The sequence below is a fragment of the Sparus aurata genome, chromosome 22 (assembly GCF_900880675.1).
Source record: "Sparus aurata chromosome 22, fSpaAur1.1, whole genome shotgun sequence".
Taxonomy (NCBI): domain Eukaryota; kingdom Metazoa; phylum Chordata; class Actinopteri; order Spariformes; family Sparidae; genus Sparus; species Sparus aurata.
In genome coordinates, this window is record NC_044208.1 from 11561762 (window position 1) to 11582305 (window position 20544).

At 43.2% G+C, this 20544-nt stretch overlaps 1 protein-coding gene across 1 annotated transcript in view; it reads right to left on the reverse strand.

Annotated features, from left to right (window-relative positions):
* Nucleotides 1-19434, reverse strand: part of LOC115574023 (exostosin-1) — a 339107-nt gene extending 319673 nt beyond the window's left edge. Inside the window, exons 1-3 of the mRNA XM_030405211.1 lie at nucleotides 17941-19434; nucleotides 16097-16715; nucleotides 14432-15183 (exon numbers count right to left, since the gene is read on the reverse strand). Coding sequence (XP_030261071.1) covers nucleotides 14432-15183; nucleotides 16097-16390 — 1046 coding nt within the window. The 5' untranslated portion in view covers nucleotides 16391-16715; nucleotides 17941-19434. The remainder of the gene's footprint in view (nucleotides 1-14431; nucleotides 15184-16096; nucleotides 16716-17940) is intronic.
* Nucleotides 19435-20544: the final 1110 nt, after the last annotated feature.

The following is a 20544-nucleotide window of genomic DNA, read 5'->3' on the forward strand; positions in this document are numbered from 1 at the left end:
CTCTCTGGACCTGCAGGACGGGGAGGCTGCCGGCTGTGTTTCCCTTTTGTCTGTAAACCATGACACTGCAGAAGTCCATAGGCCAAGAACAGCCGGAGGGGCTTCAAGTGCAATATCACATTTTCATAATGAGAGCCAATGAGCTGTAAATCCCTGCTGACAGAGTTATGGAGCGAGGAGAGCTTATGGGGGCGATACTGAAACTATTAAACAGTCGCCTCCCTCCGGCATAAGGTGCTGTGTGTGTGTGTGCGCGCGTGTGTGCGTGTACACTGTATATTTATATATGTGTGTTCGTCAGCATTAACTAGAAACAGCTGCATGTGGCGGTTCACTGCTAAACTCCCATCGTGACGCTTACATTCTCCTGGTTTACAGGCTGCGTTTTCTTTTATTAAGCAGAACCCACACTGTGTGTGTGTGTGTGTGTATGTGTGTGTGTGGTTCTTCTCACCCAAAACAAATTTAGAGATGTAGCAGCAGATTTGTTTATAGCACGATAAATCTTTTATTGTTTTATTGTTCTAGAGTTGTTTTATGGTTAAACACCATACTGTCAGGATCTACTGATTGTGGCGAAAATGCCGTGAAAAACAACAAAAAACAGATGTTCCAAAAAAAAAATGTTTTTACAATTTATCAAACGTTGGTAAAGTGCAAATATCAATAGAAAACACAGTCAAGATATAACATGCAATAAAATCCAAAAATAACATCAAGAAAATACATTATATATATAGGAAATATATGAATGTATAGGATATATATGAAATTGTGTTCCTGGGTCCACACTCAGGAACTCTTCAGTTTTATTTTCAGGTGACCCAGTCAAGGTATTGTGCTAACAATACTGTTTATAAGCTAGAATGTGATCAATTTATTAAAAACAAGATGTCTAATTATAATATACACAATTAACACATTGTAGAATGTGCGATAATCTATGTAACAAAGTATATATGATATCTACAGGGCGGGATTAAATGAATAGATGACACTGGGCAGACTTTGACATTTTGATTTTTGGTAAACAAATAAGATGACTTAACTGCCATGTGACTATTATCATACTATACTATCATCATGATTCAGTTAGGTATTAATATTTCTGTATTCACTGGCTTTTGGTTAATCTTGTGTTTAAAAGAAAAGTATGACTCAAGATTATACATTTAATGGAGGTTTTTGATCTGGAAAAAATGCATTTAAAGATGCTTTTTCCTGACTTTCAGCGGTGGTAAGTGACGGCTGAAATGCTTTTTCACACACATTCACACTAACGTGTGTAACCGAAGAAAACATAAATGAACAAATCAATTCTTTTAAAATATAAAAAAGTGGAACGTGCTGTCTTGTTTCCAGAATTCCTTAAAAAAAATGAACTCAGGACAAAAAGAAAAACACTGACAGAATTTGTGAACAATGATAAGGGAGTGACCTTTAATTCTCCTCATGAGGAATTGAATGTCGTCCTCTACGGGAAGGTGAAGAGAGCAGAATAACTGAGGCCGGTGACCATTCTGTTGTCTGGCACAAGGACACTTTCGAACAGTCGGGGGATTTTAGGGAGTTTTTTAACCGCAGGCGCTGTTTTTAAAGCTCAGCTCAAAGAAAAGTGGAATAAATGCAGCTGCTAAAAGACACATTTATTGCAAAGAGACCCTCGAATCTCACTGGGTTTCGCCTGCGAGAGGGTGTGTTTGTTTGTGTGTGTTTGTGCCTTAGGCTAATGAAAGCTGACAGTACACACTGGGCCGAGCTGTAGTGCATGCAGTATCAGGCGTGTTGTGAGCTCACACGCTCGTACACATTTATACACATGATTAATTTCACAATGTTGTTCTGAAACAGGGATTTTGTGTGGGTTTCCGTCACTTCAGCTACGCACACACATACACTCTTTTGAGGACAATGCACTGACTTCCATCGACTCTCTACAGGCTTGCCCTAACCTTAACGGTAACCAACTCGCGCTGAACACCAGACCTTGACCTCACCACAGTGACAACACACTGCATAAAAAGCAAATGCGACTACAGTGAATATAAGGTCACTGAGTCAAATGGCAAATAATACGATGAAAACAAACACAGCTGTCACAAGCTGCTCCTCAGCTCCCATCAGCACCTCTCCAGCCTCCGCTGACATCATCTCGGCCACGTGTGGCTGGATCCAAATTTCCACCCTCTGGGCTTGTTGACTGAGCTTTGCGGGCTTCAATTGTACACACTGTGACGTGTTCACTGTCATCACGCAAGTCTGTGAGTTCATGAGACGACAAATGCCACTGATACAACCCTAAAGACTACAGTAATGAAATGCATGTTGATTACCTCTATGGTCTACACTTCTACATATTTCTGTATCATGATGTGGTTACATGTGAACATAACGTTCACATAAAGCAACAGCTTTACACATTACTCTACAATGTCATGTCTGTATCACAATGAATTGTGGATAATTCAATCAGAGAAGTCCGTTGAAATTCACTCCTCAAGCGGATTTTCTGGAAATCAGCAGGGCGTCTGCTTAAGGGCCCTTATGGATTGAATGAAATCCAAGACTCATGGACTTCCCATGAACCCACCTGAAAAGTCCCCAGACCTGCCTTCCTCTACCAGATTTCCTTGGACTTCCCCTCCTCATCACCTGACCCTGATCACCATCCCATAACCCTTATGTACCTCCAGACTGAGCTGCATCAGCACTAACCCCGTGTTCCTGTTACCTGGCGATAATTGGCTCACTTTGCGACCTCTGAACCCTTGATGAAGGGAGCTGTACATTTAGAAAGAAGCAACTTCTGCAGGGATGGAAGTATGTTCACTGGATAATGAAGCAGAGAAGTGCAGTGTCCAAGAGTAGCAATAATAAAATAGTACTAAAAGGGTTCCTGGAACCGCAAAGGAGAAAAAGATGGACACATATGATGCATGTGAGTTTGTGATCTGTGTCTGGAAACCATTTTTTCTGCTTTTCGCACACTTTGTCTCCGCTCAAGAGAGACAAATACGTATCGACGTGCAGGAAATGAAAAGCCATATGAGAACAACACTTGTTGTTTCTGTCTGATAAACATACCACTATTTTTCTTTCCTGTAGGAACTAAAGGTGTGTGTGTGTGTGTGTGTGTGTGTGTGTGTGTGTGTGAGAGAGAGAACGTGATGGATTCACATTGCAATCCATCCTGCCACACAGCGTTCCCACTGTTACAGCACCTCTCTAATTCCGTCCTCTCTGTCTCTCTCGGCGAGGATGGATGACAAACATCCCGGAACGACCCGCGCACCTTTACTTCAACTCAACTGATCGTCAGCTCCGGGCAAACAAATGGATAGAGAGAAGGAGAAGGAGAGTGGAGGAACGACAACAGTGAAATTAGAGTGCGGTAGGCAGAGAGGCGGAAATGAGACGGCGATGGAGAAAGAGAAAAAAAAAACCTGTGATTGAGTTGAATCGTGTTCCCGGCCCGTTTTCTGGGAGCATGAGGAGAGAAAGCGATGTAGGGCTGAGTGAGAGGGCCGGCCACACTTCATACGTCTGCAGAAAATGACATCCTGTCTGCAGACAGACAGCGCAGCATCACATGTTGTTTCCCCAGAAGAGATTGTTCCTCCACTGTTTGTTGTTAGGACTGTCAAACAGATGTGGCGGGGCTGATGAATGGGCACTTACAAGGGGGAAGTGATCCAAAATTTGAGTTTTTATCATGAAATGAGAAGAAAGATCAAGCAAAGGCCATGAGTGGAGCATCAGGAGCTCAACTTTAAAGCAATCTTAGGAGGAGAGGCGACCCAATCACCAGAATCAACTTTCGTTGGGTAGATTTTTGCAAACACATGCACGGATAAGTTCAAACCGGACTTGTTTTGGTGGAATGTTGCATTTCTCTCCCATCACAACACTGTGCTTAAGCTCCGGTTGGGTTCAGGCACATAAAACAACTTGGTTAGGTTAAAAAAAAAAACACAGTGTGGTTTAAAACACCATAAAAAGTAAGACTAAAAAAATAAGTTACTAAAGTAATTTGAAAAAAAGAAAAAGTAAACCACTCAGAGAGTCAGAGCTGTGGATGGTTGGTGATGGTGATTAAATCAAATTTTCTATTAAATCAAGCTAAAAAATAAAAAATCCAACTTTAATCATAAAAAAACAATAAAAACATAAAATCTAAATATATCTATTTATGTATTTGAAAATTGAAAATATCAAACAAGATCAATAGAGTCATCTGGCTAACTACATCTGAGCACACAGTAATATCTTGTGTATTCAAGTCAACGAGTCAAATCGATGGTAAGCAGGTTTACACATTCTGGTGGCTAACATTAGACTTGATAGTTTGGGGTGTATTGAACTAACACTTCCATTCATTCTGTGCCCTTCTGAGAGCAGAGACAAAAAAGTTAATCCCATCAGTCCGACGAATGTTTCCTGGTTAGTGATCTTCACAGCGTCTGCTCCAGCCTCTGATACATTAACTTCTTCCCTTCGTTCAGACTGACAGAGGGTCAGCTGAAATAAATGCCAAGGTCTTGTTGCACAAAATGCCAATCTATGTTTGGCTTTCACACCCCAAGATGGACCATTAACCTCCATTCATCTGCTGATTGGCTGCTGTGGTCAAGTCAAACCTGATCAATAGAGCTTCCTTTTACCCTCCAACCAGCCTTGGCAGAACTCCTTCTATGTATTGATGAGTTCAGCTGCAGAGAAATCTGTGGGCGCTTAGAGACACGCTTAAAGATCCTGTGAAGAATAACCTCAGAGCAGCAAGGAAATAAGAAATAAATACTGATTTATTATTTTCATCAGCCTTGTGAGTATGTTATTTATAAGCCCTGAAAGCCTTCAGATAAATTACCTATTACTGTATATATATTGGCCGGCTATGGTAAAAGAAGGTCAGTTTATTTGCAACTCAATTATTTTGGTTTCCTCCAGCTGAGTGCTGTTAAATATCCAAAAACGATACAGTAACCACTTCAGATACGCCTACATTTAAAGTTATTAACAAGTCATTTGGAATCAAATTGCTCTCAAAGTGCATTTAAGTTCCAGGTTATAGGGTTAGGGTTGAGTTTTGATTGAGAAAATATATATATATTTTTTTTCACTTTGCTTGGCAACTTCCTCAAAGTGGTTAGAAAGGAATCACATAACTGCATACTTCTGGAACTCCGACACTTTTCAAAATGTTTTCAAATGCCTCAAATGTTAAAAGTAAAAAGTTCAACCTTTCAAGAAAGCAGATAAAAAAAACATTTATTTAAAAAAAAACAAAGATTTCCATACCTCCATTTCTTTCTGAGAACTTTATTCTCATAGATATACTGTGTAAGTTCTTATCATTGAAATGTGTACAAACAATTTTACCTTTGTTATTCTTCAAGTTGTATAACTACATTACCCAAAGGCTTCCATTGGCGTTCAAACTCAGAGAAACGCATCTTTTATTCAAGGTAACAGTGCGTTTCATTTGGGCTCCCCAAGATTTTTCCCCTTGTAACACCGTGTTTGACGTTACAACGCTATGAATTGTGGGTAATTGCCCGGAGTCATCTCAAATTCCATCTGAGGGACGGAAATGATAAAGATGGTGTGATAAGACTGAAACTGCGAGGACAAAATGAACCTCGATGATACTGCTGTCTTGTTCTAAAAGTAGAGTCTCGCAAAAGTGATAGATTGGAAGCTTAACAAAATGAACCTTGTGGTGAGATTGTTCGCTCAACTGCCTTTAACTTCCCTGTTAAGTCAAAATCAATGTTGGGGGCGTTCAGGCATCAGTCTAAATAGTGGCATCATTGTAAATGGTGCATGTTTCTGTATTGATTTGTATGATAACAATATAATTTGCATTACAGCAGAAGACAAAGTTGAGGTGGATGAGGGAGCGAAATCCCCAGACTCCTTCATAAAAACTCTCACATTTTGTGAGTTGTTTGGGGAAACTTTTCCAACTTTGTGAGACACTGCCTGGAAATGCTTAATTATTCGGGGCACACGTTACACATTCAGTTCTTTCCTTCTTTGTGTCAAAATCATTGTGTCCACTTGTCCCAGCGAAATTAACTGATGTTTTTTATAATGCCATGCGCAACTCACCGCCCTAAGTTCCTGCATCCGTGTATTTAAATGTCTTTATCCTTTGACCCTCGATTCAGATAAGGACAAACTACACAATACAGCAAATATGATAAATTAATAGAATATACTGATTGGGAATAAGTGTTTCCTTCTCCTGCAGATACACAAACAATGTGGTTTAGGCTGTATTTTGTTTCTTTAATTTGGTCGAGAAGTTCGTCAAGAAATAAAGGTTTCCGAAAAAGTCCTTAATTTGTGTCGTTCTCTCTCCGAAACTGGCAGACTGTGTTATAATTCCTGGTGGTGCTCTTCATCATGACTTGCATTAAAAAGACACACTGAGACAGCAGTTAAACCTTTTCCACGGTTCGGTTTAGCTCAGAGAGGGGAAGCAGGGAGGAAGCAGGGAGGAAGTGGGGAGGAAGAGGGGAGGAGAGTGAGGACGAGGACAGATAAGGGAAAGACGGGGAGAATAAGAGCACGGAAAAAGGCGGGGAGGGTGAGGAGAAGAATCGGAGATGAAAGTGAAGAGAGGAGGATGGCGAGGAAGGGAGGTAGATAAGCGCCGACAAGGAAAGAGGACATTGACTTTTGATGTGCTTTAATAGAACATCTCACAACAAGACCGGGCAGAAATAACTGGAAAAAAAAGAACTCTAAAGCCCTCTCTCTCACACACACACACACACACACTCACAAACACACAATCGCCCAAACACACTACACTGTACACACCAACAGCGTCAGCCACCCATATGACCACAGCTGACATTCTAATTAATACTGTCGGAGCCTTTTCTGCCATCATACATATTGAATCCTGCAGCTGCCAAACATCCGCAGATGTGATGGCAGCTGTGTTTCTGTCTCAGTATTTTTATGCACACTGGGACGCATCAGATTAGAAATTCTGATTGGAAAGAGCACATTCTAACTAATTCATCCGGCGTCTTTACTTTCTTATCATGAAACAATTAGTGATGGAAACACATTTGTTTTAAGATGACAGAGTGACGTGTGAGTGTAGAAAACCTCTCCATCTTGGTGATTTACAGGTGTTTTGAGGTGTGTTTGTGGTTGTTATGTCCGTCCTGCTAATGCAATAATGGTCAACGCACACTTTTCTACCGCCGAGGTCGATCTCCCAGAAGAGCAGCAATTACATCACATACTCTCCCCAGAACTACACCTCTTATATCTCAAAGACAGGTCAAGTGTTTTTCTCGTGACATTTGATGTGCAAAACAACTTCACTTCACTAAACTTCAAATAAATGTGTTTTTATCAGCTTCCTGGCAATGTATTTTCTAAAACTGACGGCCTTACTTTGAAAACACCACTTGAGTGTGATATTAATAATTGATTCAATTATATACTTATTGGGAAATTACATATCAAAACCAAATTTAAACAGCACTTTTTCTGCATTTTACTGCCTGGATATTTGTATTAGAACAGTATTTGACCATATTTAAAGGTCATTTCATTGTTTGTATATGTTTTTAAACATCCTTATTTAAACATAAAAAGCCAGGAAAAATAAAAAAGAGAAAGAAACTACTTTATATCTACAAAAATACTGTGTTTAATTTTCTGTTATTTTACAGTAATTTTTTGGGCACCCCCAGCTGCCAGAACATTGAATAAGATAACTGCAGACAGTGAAAAACAAAAGACAATGAAACAGAAAGTTTAAACAAAAATTAACAATAAAACTGAACCGTGGTCTCAGAAGCTGTGTTGCTCCTTGTTGGCTGTTGTAGGCTCTGGGGCAGGCATAGAAGCTCATATCTTGTAAAATGAGGTGTCAGTCGCTGACATATAAAAGTATATAAAAGCATATATGATCGCAAATAGCTGCTAATTCGTCATTTATGCATGAAACATGTTTAGGACTAAATATTTTATTGAAATGGATCTACTGGACATTTGAGAAGAAGAAAAGACCGTTAGTCTGTTTGTTTGATTGTCTGTTGACTCTACATGTCTGATGTGGTTGTATCTTAAATTGGTTTTGCATGAATCAAATCACAAGAATCTAAGTTTTCTAAAGAAGAACTGGCCCTGGTTGAAATGTCATTCACACGAGCTGGTCGACCTGCAGACGGGCCGCCGGGAAAACTGTGGAGTTAAGCCAAAATATGATCTTTTCTTAACCCTTAAAAAAATGGTGTTTGTGCATAGAAATATTTCACCTAAAGAAAAGTACACAAAACGCACACTGCCAACGTTTATTCTGGCAACTGGGGTGGGCAAAATTTATTTTCTTTGTTAAAAAGGCCTCTTCAAATTTACAAGGCCATTTGTCTCAGCACTGACAGAGGGCCTGTCCATAAAGACTTTGCACTAAAGGAAATAAAGGAGAAGAACGAAGGTAAATACCTTCATGGTCTTATGAAGAAAAGACAAAAGAGAAGTGAGACGTTCATGGGTTTCACTGCACCTCCCATCACATGTGACCATCGTCTGCACTCTCTCTTCTCCCCTCCTCTCTTTTGACCATGAAAGCTATCATGAAAGACGTGACAGCGATCTGAATTAAGCGTTTTATCTGCCGTTCGGTGAATTAAGCCCCCAGCCTCCAATATCAAACATTCTTTGGAGAGACACTTAAGACACTTGAGACGGCGAGGCCCTAATTGGTGAAGCCAGCTGTTATCTGTTATGTACAGTAAAACAGGCGCAGTTCAATCCCGCTCTGCTCAGTGGGAGGTGAGATCTCTATCTACTCCCTTCATTCACGGCTTAATTCAATTGGAGGGCAATTATCGACCGCCTGAGGCTTCAAGATCCTCGTCGGTTTCTGTTCCCATCAGGGAGCCTCGCTGTGTAGGATCTCCCCTGGACTGCACCGGGTGATGTCTGCATCGACGCGCCGCTTGTCAAACAGCAGAGCGGGCCGCAGCGAACACACGAGAAGGAGTTGTCTGTCACAAACTCGAGATTTGGGGGATCACTCGAGGCCGACAGCAGAGTGTTTTTTACATGATGAACATGGACGAATAACTCAAAAAATATATAATTAATTTCGTATAACCAGTCGTGGAATACAAAGGAGTACATTTCCTCAACTGCTCTACGGAAATTCAATTTTGGGGCACTTTCCTCTGCTACATTTTGGAAGCCTCTATTGTACTGACATCAGCCTTCCAACAGAAAATTCAGCTTCCAAGTTGTTTAAGTAATGTGTGAACGAGAGGATGGATCAATATTCAGGTGACATCTATACCTCCCTTTTTTCTCACCCTGAGACCTTGTAACATTCACAGAAAAATGCCATTTCGGCTTGTGTTGTAAATGGAAGCAGGAACCTTGAAGAGACGAGCAGGTAAAGGGTGATGTCTTTCAGACGTAAAGCGAGCAAACCATTCACAAGGCTTATTGAATATCAATTACATTACACGATCACCAAACAAACACCGCTCCTCAACTCCAATGTTCCCGAAATCAATAAGCACCAACTGCTCAGCCGACACATACGTCCAGCTTCACCCCCACCTTTTCCTTTTTTTGAATATACTTTTTTCAGGCTTTTGCCTTCAGCTGATAGAGACTGATGAGAGGAAATAGGGCAGAGAGAGATGGACCCGGGTTTGAATTTAACCCGGGCTGCTGCAGAGAGGACTCAACCTTAGAACATGCTGTGTCAGACTGTGTGCTATGTCCACCATGTGAGCTACCGAAGTGCCCCATCTTCTTCTGTTGAGTTTTATGGCGATGGCATCCATGAGTGTCTTTTCAGGCATTGCCATGTCTTGTACGAAAATGTGCAAGACATAATATGTACCTGAATGTAGCTGCATGTGTGACTAGTGAAAATCACTGAAGTTGACCAACCCCTCGATTCCACTGGGCACGTCTCTGTTACCGGGCACGTGCAAAGCTGTTTTGTTCCATCCTTCATGCGACTTCATATCCAACTGGGAGTGTTTCAGAAGTGGGGTGTCATGCCCGCCTGATGATGTTGACTTTCTCAGACTGTGCTTATGTCATCATTTCTTCTTGATTTCTGTGCTTGTGGCTGCAGTCCGCCTCCATCAAAAGTATACTAATATTCTGGTGCAGAGCGGAGAACCCCTTCTGGGATGCTGCTACAACTTGCCGTATTGTCTAGAACTGCCGTGATCAGCTCCAGCGTCCATAACGCGGCTGAGAGGGTCCCTGTGGGGTTAAGTCATCACGGATTTTTACCAGGAACCATGTGCTCACAAAGCTTCAGAGCGCTGGTGAAAGATCTCCCAGCTGTGACAGAAATGATGCTGGGAACCGATTAATCAGTCGACAGCCATTTGTCTACTATAAGTTCACTCTTTGAGCGTCAGCCATCACCTGCTCAGTGTACGAAAACCATGTGTTCGTTAGTTCCTGAACTAAACAAATTACAATTCAGTGACTCATAATCAGTTACTGCTTTTATCATCCACTCCAGAAACCACTGTGTGAAGGATAGCAACCTTCAAATATCACTTTAAGTAAACTGTTTGATCCGATGCCAAGCGACAGCAAAAAGGAAAATGAAGACAAAAAATCTACTGAGAGAGAGACAACAGACTCTTAGAACTGTGCTTATTAAAAGAAGCCTCCGAAGCACTTTCACTTCATTAATCTATTCTATTGATTATCACCATTCATGTTTTACGCAGCAGGCAGTGTCCAAGAACCTTTTACATGAATTATGTAACCAAACCCATTCGCTTTCCTTTGCTTACAAAGCCGCTACCAAGAAACCCTAAAACTATTCATTAACCAGCCACATTCGTCAACACATTTTACGCTTAGATTTGTATGCACTCCCAACACCCCGTTAATAACAGACGGTTGAAGAAAACGCGGCTAGGAGCAACCATCTTAACACACAACACACCTCCAGAAAATAAGCAATAAAGCGTCCTCAAATGCGAAGGCTGCTTTTAACTCAGAAGACTACATAATGCAGAATTTACTCTGCACCAAAGAGATGTGCGCTCTCAGCATGTGAGCTGCAATTGGTGCGAGCCTGTGGAGCAAATAGAAATTCTATTATGAATCAGTGATTATAGTCCTTGGACTTTCAGAAACACGCTGCAGTCCATTAGCAGGAGAAAAGTGAGACCCTTTTGCTGCGTTCACTTTGTTCTCCACCACATTAGATTTGGTAATTACATCCACATCAGACCACAACGGACTGACTCTGACTCACCGGTTGTGGGCCTGAGTGTTTTCAAAATCTCTGTTGCTACATGGAGCAACAACCACAAGCCAGCTAGCAACCTGCACGCTGAAAATGGCAAAGGGACCCTAACCAAAGTCTGGTCGCCGACGGTTCAAAATCGAGCAGCTAGCAGCTCTGTTCCACCAAAACGAGTGAAAATGTAGCTACAACCTGGGCTTTTGCGTCGTGATTGGTTTAATGAAATACAAACAAGCCAAAATGTTTTTTTTCCAGTTCCTCAATCCCAACTCGAAAAAAAAAAACAGCAGCTTTACCAGTGGCCTTAAAGCGAAACTCTCGCCAAAAAGCAACCGAGGCTTTATTTGGGATTGAATATGTGTCAAGCCTTCTTAGTGTTCTAAAAATAGCGATTTTGATGCTAGCATGTCTTGCCCCATGCACTCCCGTTCAAAATTAACGTGCCCAAAACCGAAACTACGGTAAATCTTAAAAGTGCCTCTTTCGTCGTAATTATGCTTTCACACGAAGATTTGACTCATATTCAATCCCAAATAAAGCCTTGGTTGCTTTTTGGCGAGAGTTTTAATTTAAGCGTCAATCTATTACCGCTTTCCACCAAAATCAGCAGGATTTTTTAAATGCAAGTACACCTGCTAAAAAATGTCACAATTGCACCAGAAACAGTCAGCGGGCTCAGCAAGCGATCCAGGTATTTACATAGCCAGGAAGCTTTTTTGGCTCAACTTGGTTAGGTTTAGGAAAAGATCACAGTTTGATCCAATAAAATGACTACGTTCCGTCAGTAACGCCACATGATGTAAGCGACGCAAGCATGTCGGAAGTTTAGGCCTTTGCACACCAAGGTTTTTTTTACGAGTTTCTGAATCCATCATCCGATGAGTCCAATGCATTAATCGTTGTATTCATTACAAAAATTCACAGTAGGAGACAAGATAGAGTGGTTAAGCAGTGAGGATGATTTTGTGGTCCACAATTCCTGTGAACAGGAAAAGACAACACTTGGTCCATCCAAGCCTGAAACACAAGGCAAGAGCAAGTAAAGTTTCACCTGCTGATAAAAGGAGCTATCCTGATCGCTTCCAGGTGTATTTCAGGATGTCAGGCATCCAATTTGATTTGCTGCAGGCTATACTGGAACAGCACATTAAAAAGAAGTCCACACTGGGGCACCATTTAGCTCAGTGGGTAGAGCGGCTGTCTGAGGCAGAGGCTTCGTCCTCGCTGCAGTGGTCCTTGGTTCGAGTGCTGACCTGGGACCCTTTGCTGCATGTCACTCCCCCTCTCTCTCACCCTGCTCCCTGTCATTTCTTGAGCTGTTCTACAAATAAAAGCCATTTTAAGGCCAAAACAATATATATATGAAAAAAAAAGTCCACAGAAATTCCCAGAACCAGTCATCTAGGGATGCACAGGAACTCCACACAGGGAAGGATGCAAAAAATCTAACTTGCAAAGCCAATGTTACCTTACTGTGCACCTTAACTTACAAACAAGTCACTGATGTCACAAACAGAACGGTAAAGTTTATTGACTGACCCATCCAACCACTCTGACCGCCCGCCTCTTACTTTTGCCTCTGAATTAGACGGGTGCTTCAAGAAGTGATGCTAGAATGATACCTACGGAGAACTTAATAGCATGAAGCCCCTGACCAGGCTGCTATTTGACGCGTTGGGAGTGAGAAGGGGCTGTTTTTTCTCCATTACAGCAGGATGATAATGGCTGCCGTGAGACTTTTCTTCAGCGCTGACACAGCGATCGGTCTGGCAATGCAAGACTGCATGAACAGAGGAAAGAAATGTGGCCCCGTTTTACACAAAGCATCATCGTATAAAATGTATTTAAAAAATTAAAACAATCTTTAATAAAGTCGTATTACTTCAAACATGGCTATAAATCACTTGCAGTAACTGACCGCAGGGTTTCATGCGGCATTTTTCCCTTAGAGCCAACTTGGAAAAAATGCTAGACTGCTTTCATCAAATGACTTATTATGCTAATAAAATATAATATCAACCGCCAAGAGGAAAGCAGCAGTGATGCGTCACAATGTAGAGGAAAAAAGAAGTTGTTAAGAAAGTGATTGACATGTGCAGGATTCTCACTTCAAGAAACCTGTTTCTGATTACAGACCTGGAAACATTATTCATACAGCCATTGTTTAATTTAAGATACAACATGAAAGGAGTCACATTGGCGGACTGCACTGTCTGCAGAGGCTCTCTGCGGCGGTTCGTCAGCACTTATCGGGATCCTGGATCTGTGGTGGTTCTCCTTTGGGTCTCACCAATACCTAAACCTAAAATATGCAACAGATGACTCTCAGGCTAACACATCCAGGAAAAAGCGAGAGAAGTTGAGAGTGTTGTTCCCATTTCTCTTCACATGCATTGGTTCCTCTTCTTTCAGGCGCCAGCTCTCGCTAAAAATTTCAAAAGGTCTTCTCAGCTCAGATCACGTCTCTCTCGACCAACTGCTGAGCTGACAAAACTTTCCTGCTCTTCTGCTCCCCTCTCTCTCTCTCTCTCTCTCTCTCTTTCACACACACACACACACACCCACCCACACACATACACACACACACACACACACACACACACACACACACTACTGCAAAACACACTTGCATTTTCGGAGAATATTGTCTCAGGAGCACGGCAACAGTGAGGCTCAACTCCCATGACAATTGTGAGGGAAGCACATGAAAGCATCCGACCTGTTTCATTCAAGTAAGGAAGAGGAGCTTCGTGCACAGCAGCGAGTCCCCGACACTCTCCAGCAGGAGAGTTTTCAGCCAATAAACCACATTGGTAATGACCGACAGCGGTAACATCCCTGCTCACAAACACAACAAGCACTTGTTGAGGTAATGATGCACACACAAAAAAAAACACATGCTGCATTTGAAATAACCAACAGCCAATAAGAGCCGATAATGAGGTAACCGCCACGTTGTTGGTGTCTGCTGAGACGCAGCCCGTCTGCTCCATTCGCAGGGAGACAAACAAGCACCACAGCAGTGACAAAAAGACCAGCAAAGACCATGAACCGAGCTGTCTGAAGTCACTAATAGATCCTTTAAACAAGATGCGTCTTTTTTTTTTTTTGATTAACAGCACACAGAGAGGCAGCGTAATCAAGACAAGATCAAAAAGCAGCCCTTACTTTGAGTATTCTTCATTATCTCTGTCACAGCGAGAGTCCTTGTGTTTCTCCCAGTCCTTGCCGTGTTTACATGTGGTCAGCAGGACAATATCTTCCCTGTTGTGGATGTGATACAGAGCGTTCCTCGTCTCAGAACCGATGCCCGTCAGGTATCGCTTCCCCTTGAAAACCAGCAGGTACTTCCTGGAGGGCGGCGCATCGTTGAGCGTCAGATAGCCTATGCCCCCTCCTTTCAGCGGGTGATCCTTGGAGAATAGAGGGATGGAGATATCAAAGTTGGGTCTGAAGTTGACCACATCCGCGCTGGCCTTGGCCAACATGGCCTGGCCCACCTCAAAGCCCAGATCCTCCGTGTAGTCCGGCCAGGTGCCCGAGTAGAGGTTGAAAATGAGGTGGTTCCTGCCATCGCTCCAAGTCGGCAGGCTCTGGATGCGAAGCCGGACGTTCTGGACGTACTGAGCCGAGAGCTGGTCCCTGTCCAACGTGTCAACGGCCAGGACGAACAGACAGGCCCGCGAAGGGTCTGTGGTGTGGAAGCGAGACTCCTCGATGGATGACAGGATCTTCTGGTAGGTCTCGGAAACCTCGTCCCCTCTCTGAGGAGGGTAGATGTAAACCCTGAAGCCGAACTGGCAGCGAGAAAAGTCGAAGCAGGTTTCCATGCGGCAGCGTTTGTTCTTGTAGATGTTGTCGCGGATGGCACGACGTTCTCGAGGCGAGGTGTGCTGGTGATGGAGCTGAGGGCTGTCCTCCTGGACACACAGACACAAACAGTTTGAACAACCCAAAAGAACAACACAACTACTTCTAACATACCGTTTCATCAGTCCATTTATCCTGCATGATCAGTTCAGATAGGCCTAACACATGAAACCAGTCCTGTTCAGACCAAAGATTTGCCACAGGCCTCATTTTTGGTACCATCCACAAATTTGGACAATGAAAACACAAAAGTAACTTTTAATTTGTAATGAGTGAACTGAACTGAACTGAACTGAACTGAACTGCTTGGTGGAAACAAGGCTTTTGATTCCACTAAAGCAGCAGTTCCCAACCACCCTGACCTGTAATCGTTCGTCTGTTGAACTTGTAGCTCAACTATTGCTGCAATACAATGTAGCGTCATCCAGGACAGTGTAGCATGGGCCTGGTCAGAAGATACATGGACACTGTCTTGGTAGAAATCCTTTCTCACTGTTTTTATTGTACTGTAAGGCTGAGAGATATTTTGGCGTGCCATAAGCCCGCATGAATCCTGGATCTATCATTTTCTGGATCCGACCGGGCCTCCTGATCATATTTCATCCCCTCACTGATACCTGAAGCAACACATTCAGAGCCCTTTCGTTTTTTTTCGTTTTTTGACATGGTGCTGTCAGTCTGACGGCTGCCATGAACTGTGAGCGGTTTACCCAAATAGTGATGTTCCCTTCTCAGACTGTATGGTTGGAGTAGTTTCTAAAGGCCTGAGGAGCTTATTCTATCGAGTAACTCGTAAAAAAAAAAGTACTTGGAAAAAGTTTGAGAACATAAACACAGTTTGCAGAAATATGTTTTCTTCTTATGTCTGTGTTTAATAATTAATATATAGTCACTTGAGGTACAGAGGTATAGAAAAAGAAGAAGAAGAAGAAGAAGAAGAAGAAGTAAATCTGTTACGTCTACCTCTTGCTCTCCCCCCTCCAGGTACGGCTCCAGCAGCTGGCCCGACTCCGGCCAGTGCCTGGGCGGTCTGGACGGACTTCTCTGCGGCAGGGGCTGGGGCTGGTACGCCTCCTGGCTCTGGCGGTAGTACTGGTATTCCTGCTGGTGGTACTGGTGGTATTGTGGGTACTGGGGAAACTGGTGATACTGGTACGGCTGCTGCTGGAACTCCCCGATTTGCAGAGCCCACAGGTAGACGAGGAAGAGAAGACCGGCCCCCACAGACACGAGCAGGTACCGCTTCTTGGCCTGCATGTGTGCTGCGGGGGGGAGGAAGAGGAGGACGTGGTGGGTAGAACGAGGGAGGCAGAGAGGACAGGAGGAGAAGGAGTTGAGGGCGGGTGAGAGGCTGATGCAGGGGTGAGGAAACAACGGAGGAGCAGTGGGTTTGAAAGAGAGGATCAGGTAAGAGAGAGGGAGGACAGAGAGGATAAAGGGTGAAGACGAAGTAAAAGGTAAACGCGAGGACAAGGAGCTAGGAAATGACGCGGAGAGGAGGTGCAGGGAGGTAGACACAGGTCAGCTCGACCCAGAGGGAAGCCTCTCTATCCACAGCTCGGCATTTTGGGATTTGGAGTCACTGAAAGATAAAAGGAAATAGGCATTTAGGTTTCGAAAAAGTCACCAATACAGTCTCAAACAAATCAGGTTTAATTAAAGCAAAACGTACAAGTAAACTAACAGTAAGTGAAAGCTACACTTATAGAAGAGAAAAACAGCATTATAATGAAGTACTGTAGTGCTGCAGCGGCTTCAAGTCTCGTTCTCTGGATGTAAGAAAACACATTCGCTTGACACATCATCACGATTTTAACAGTTTTTTTTTAAATTCATGTGAAAACTGCGATGCAAAACTGATCATCCCCACTAACTGTGAATCACATCACAACCCAACAATATGACTTTCTGACCCTGTTGGTGAGTAGGTAGGGAGTAAGGTTACGTCAGATTTGATCACCTGTGGTCAGTCCATACTGATTATAATGAACATTCAAAGAGGTCTGTCGTGTAAGAAAAGACCTAAAACGAGCTATAGAAACACACAAATGTTCGTGTCTATCATAAGTCAGTTTAATTAATTATGTTGTCTTAAACATTATCATAAATCTAAATAGTCTTATTTTGAAAGAGACAATGCAAAATCACTCTGACCCCCTAATATGTTATTACTGATGTCATCAGATGTTATTGTCAATCATCAGCCCAAATCACTGAGGCACTTTTTATGATTTAGACGCAATGATAAAACCCCTAGGCATGTGCGATTGACAATTACAACAATTATGTATTTGACTTTAAGCAAAAATATTTTTATCTAATTCTTCATAGGTTAATACATTGTACAAACAACAGCTGCATTTATTAGAATTCGGCGTTAACTGTGCAGCAGCCGGTGGAACTTTTTCAAACAGGTTTAACTTTAGCGTAAAGGATTGTTCTGTCATTATTTAACCTTTATTTATCCAGGAAAAATCCCGTTGAGATTAAGAACCTCTTTTTCAAGGGAGCTGTCATTAAATATATCTACAATATGTGCAGAGTAAAAGAGCTTGAGCTGGAGATTAAGCCAGCGAGATGAAGATCTTACAGCATGTTCGTTAGGCACTAAAACTGCAGGATTTCTGAATGGAGTTTAAAGCGCTGGACCTGATAAATGTGGAAACCAACAGAAAACAGAAACATCTCTCTTGGAAATACTATCCTATTATGATGATCCTACTACTATGATCCTACTACGTTACGTGTATTTGTTTCCTCAGTGATGTGAGTCCATGATCGGACATCCATCACTGGACTCCACTCACCTGTGCACAGGGAACACCTGTAGTCCCAGGAAGGGATCGGGATATCCGCTGCTCTCCCCTCCAGCCTGAGCAGGACTCCACAGTTTGGATGCACATTCTCCAGCTCTACCTCCGAATCACCTTATCGCAAATCCATCCACAGATGATGAATCCGATTAAAATCTCGTGTAAAGAATAAAAGGAGCAGTCAGCGGGAGGTCTAGGGGAGCCCGACGCGGCGCGCTGCCTTCATCCTCCGCCGCGTCCCAGTCACAAACTTTCCTCGAGAAACGACCACGGGCTGAGCGCGCAGCTCTCCGTCAGCGCGGCAGATATCCACGGTGCTGATCCGGACACACAATCATCTGCCACAGCAGCCGTGATAACATCTACAGCGCCCATCCAGAATGAACTGATGTGTCAAACGAGGCGCGTTCATCTCCAAACTGCCATGCCCCGTGCGACGCAAAAGGAAAGAAAAAGAAATCCAGAGAAAGAGAGGATCCAAACTTTGGAATTTAAATCCACACTCCCACCTGTGCGCTCGGTGGGAAATAAGCAGGAATCATCATCCCAGGTGAGTTAAAGAGAAGCCGGCGCACCTGATCCGGAGAGACGCGCTTCAATAAAATCCCATTAGGAGCGACTTCACGACAGGCAGCAGGTTTTTTTTTTCTTTTCTTTTCTTTTTTCTTTCTTTTTTTTTTTCTCTGAGACACGGATCAAATGAAATCCACGAGTGTATTCTGGGGTCTTGTGGGTTATACCATCGCTTCCGACAGACCCGCTGTCCTCACGTTTCCATCCTCAAATCCTCCAGTTGGATCTGGGCTGCGCCACCGTGCAGCATCCAGCAACATCAGCAACATCAGCAGCAACAGCAGCAGCAGCAGCAGCGCTGATAAGCCAGACAGCAGAGAGCTGGCAGGCTGGGGGGATCGGAGCTGCACGGGGCGTCAGTTGGCTCTGATAAGGTATGGGAGCCCGCCATAAGTCAGCGTCTCCGTCTGCTTATGCGGGTTTGGTTTGTATCAGTGCAGTGGCGAGTGAAGTCCTTAGAGATGTGTTTGGAAACAACAAGTCCCAAAGGAGAATTCAGGGCATGTTAAACTGCCCGTGTCGTCCGGGTTTTTTCGACTCCATTCAGAAATCTGCGAATTTAAGACACGCGCGTTTTCATCAATCGTGGGCTCAAACAAGTTGCAAAACACGACGCGATCACACGTTTTATTCGTGTTAGCGTTTCTCCAACAAAGATGTGAACTTTTAAAAATGAATTCGCTCCACTATTGGGGGTCAGTTATGACGTCTGGGGTCATTCGGAATATTTTTGCTGCACTTGCTCCTCTAACATCTCGCGGCTTCCTCTGGAGGACATGACTTGATATTAAAGACATTCGTCGTGGCATGTCAGGATCTAGCGAACGGACTTTCATGCAAAACCTATGCACTCTTAATTAAGACTTAGCTCATTGAACCTCTTAATGACTCGAATATTCAGCCCAATTAATCAACATTGACCATTTCCCCCTCCATCTCTCCAGCCCTTCAGTCACGTTGCTGCTATTTGTATACAGAAGTCATTGACGGAATGCAATTAACTTGCTCGTGATTTTAATGGATGTCATTATCTCATAAATTAGAGAGGGGCTATATACAGATGTCGTGGATCCACTCGCAGAGGAGCATCATGTGGCAAACAGCGCCATCTCGTGGCCAACGGTGCAGCTGTCATTTGAGTGGTGAGACGGTGCAAGGTTTTTTATTGTGGGAGATTAAGTGGAGATTAATTGTGTTTCTCAGGTTCAGTCAGTTCAAAAACTGAGATTTGTTAGTCATTCTCAGCCGACCCAGAGGTCCCCCCACTCACCCCCCCCCCCCCCCCCCCCCCCTTTTTTTTTTTTTTTTAATGGAACAGCTTACCCAAAAAAATGAGAATTCAGTCATTGTCTACTCAGCCCCCCCTGTGCAGCCGGACAGTCGGGTGAAGTTTTATAGTCGACAAAACGTGTCTGGAGCTTCACAGCAGCGTTCTCCTAAACAACTGATGTAGAAAGACATTAAGATTTCTGCTTTAAAAAGTGTCTAGATAGAGACTTTTCAATACAATTTGGAATCTTGGAGCCTGACAGCTTATGAGCTCATCTCTGTAGCTGTGAGACATAAATGTAAGACAAAGGTCGGTAGTATGTATTAAGTCATTTCATCTCATGTGTGTCCTTGGGGGAAGCTGAATTTAGATTTTGTTTCCAGTCTCGGTTCAGTGTGCCATTAATCCGGAGGCTTACCGTAGACGACTGACCTAAAACCTCTCCTCTTCACTGGTACCAGTGCCAGGCGAGGCATGAGGCCGTGCACTGCCTTTAAAACCATTCACGCCGCGATTTTCAAATTGATCGTTGTTCCTTTTCGTTCATCATCCTCTAAACTGAGCTGTTAAACGTGTGTGTCGGAACACGCAGGAGATGGGAGCAGCATAAATCCTGGCCTTCAAACGCTAAGAGAAAGGAAACCTCCCGTCTTTAATCTGCACGACAGCAGAATAAATCCACGGACGTGACTTTTCAATTGCAATGCACGGGGCACTTCTTTTATAAACACCACCGGTCTCCCTCTGAGCACCAG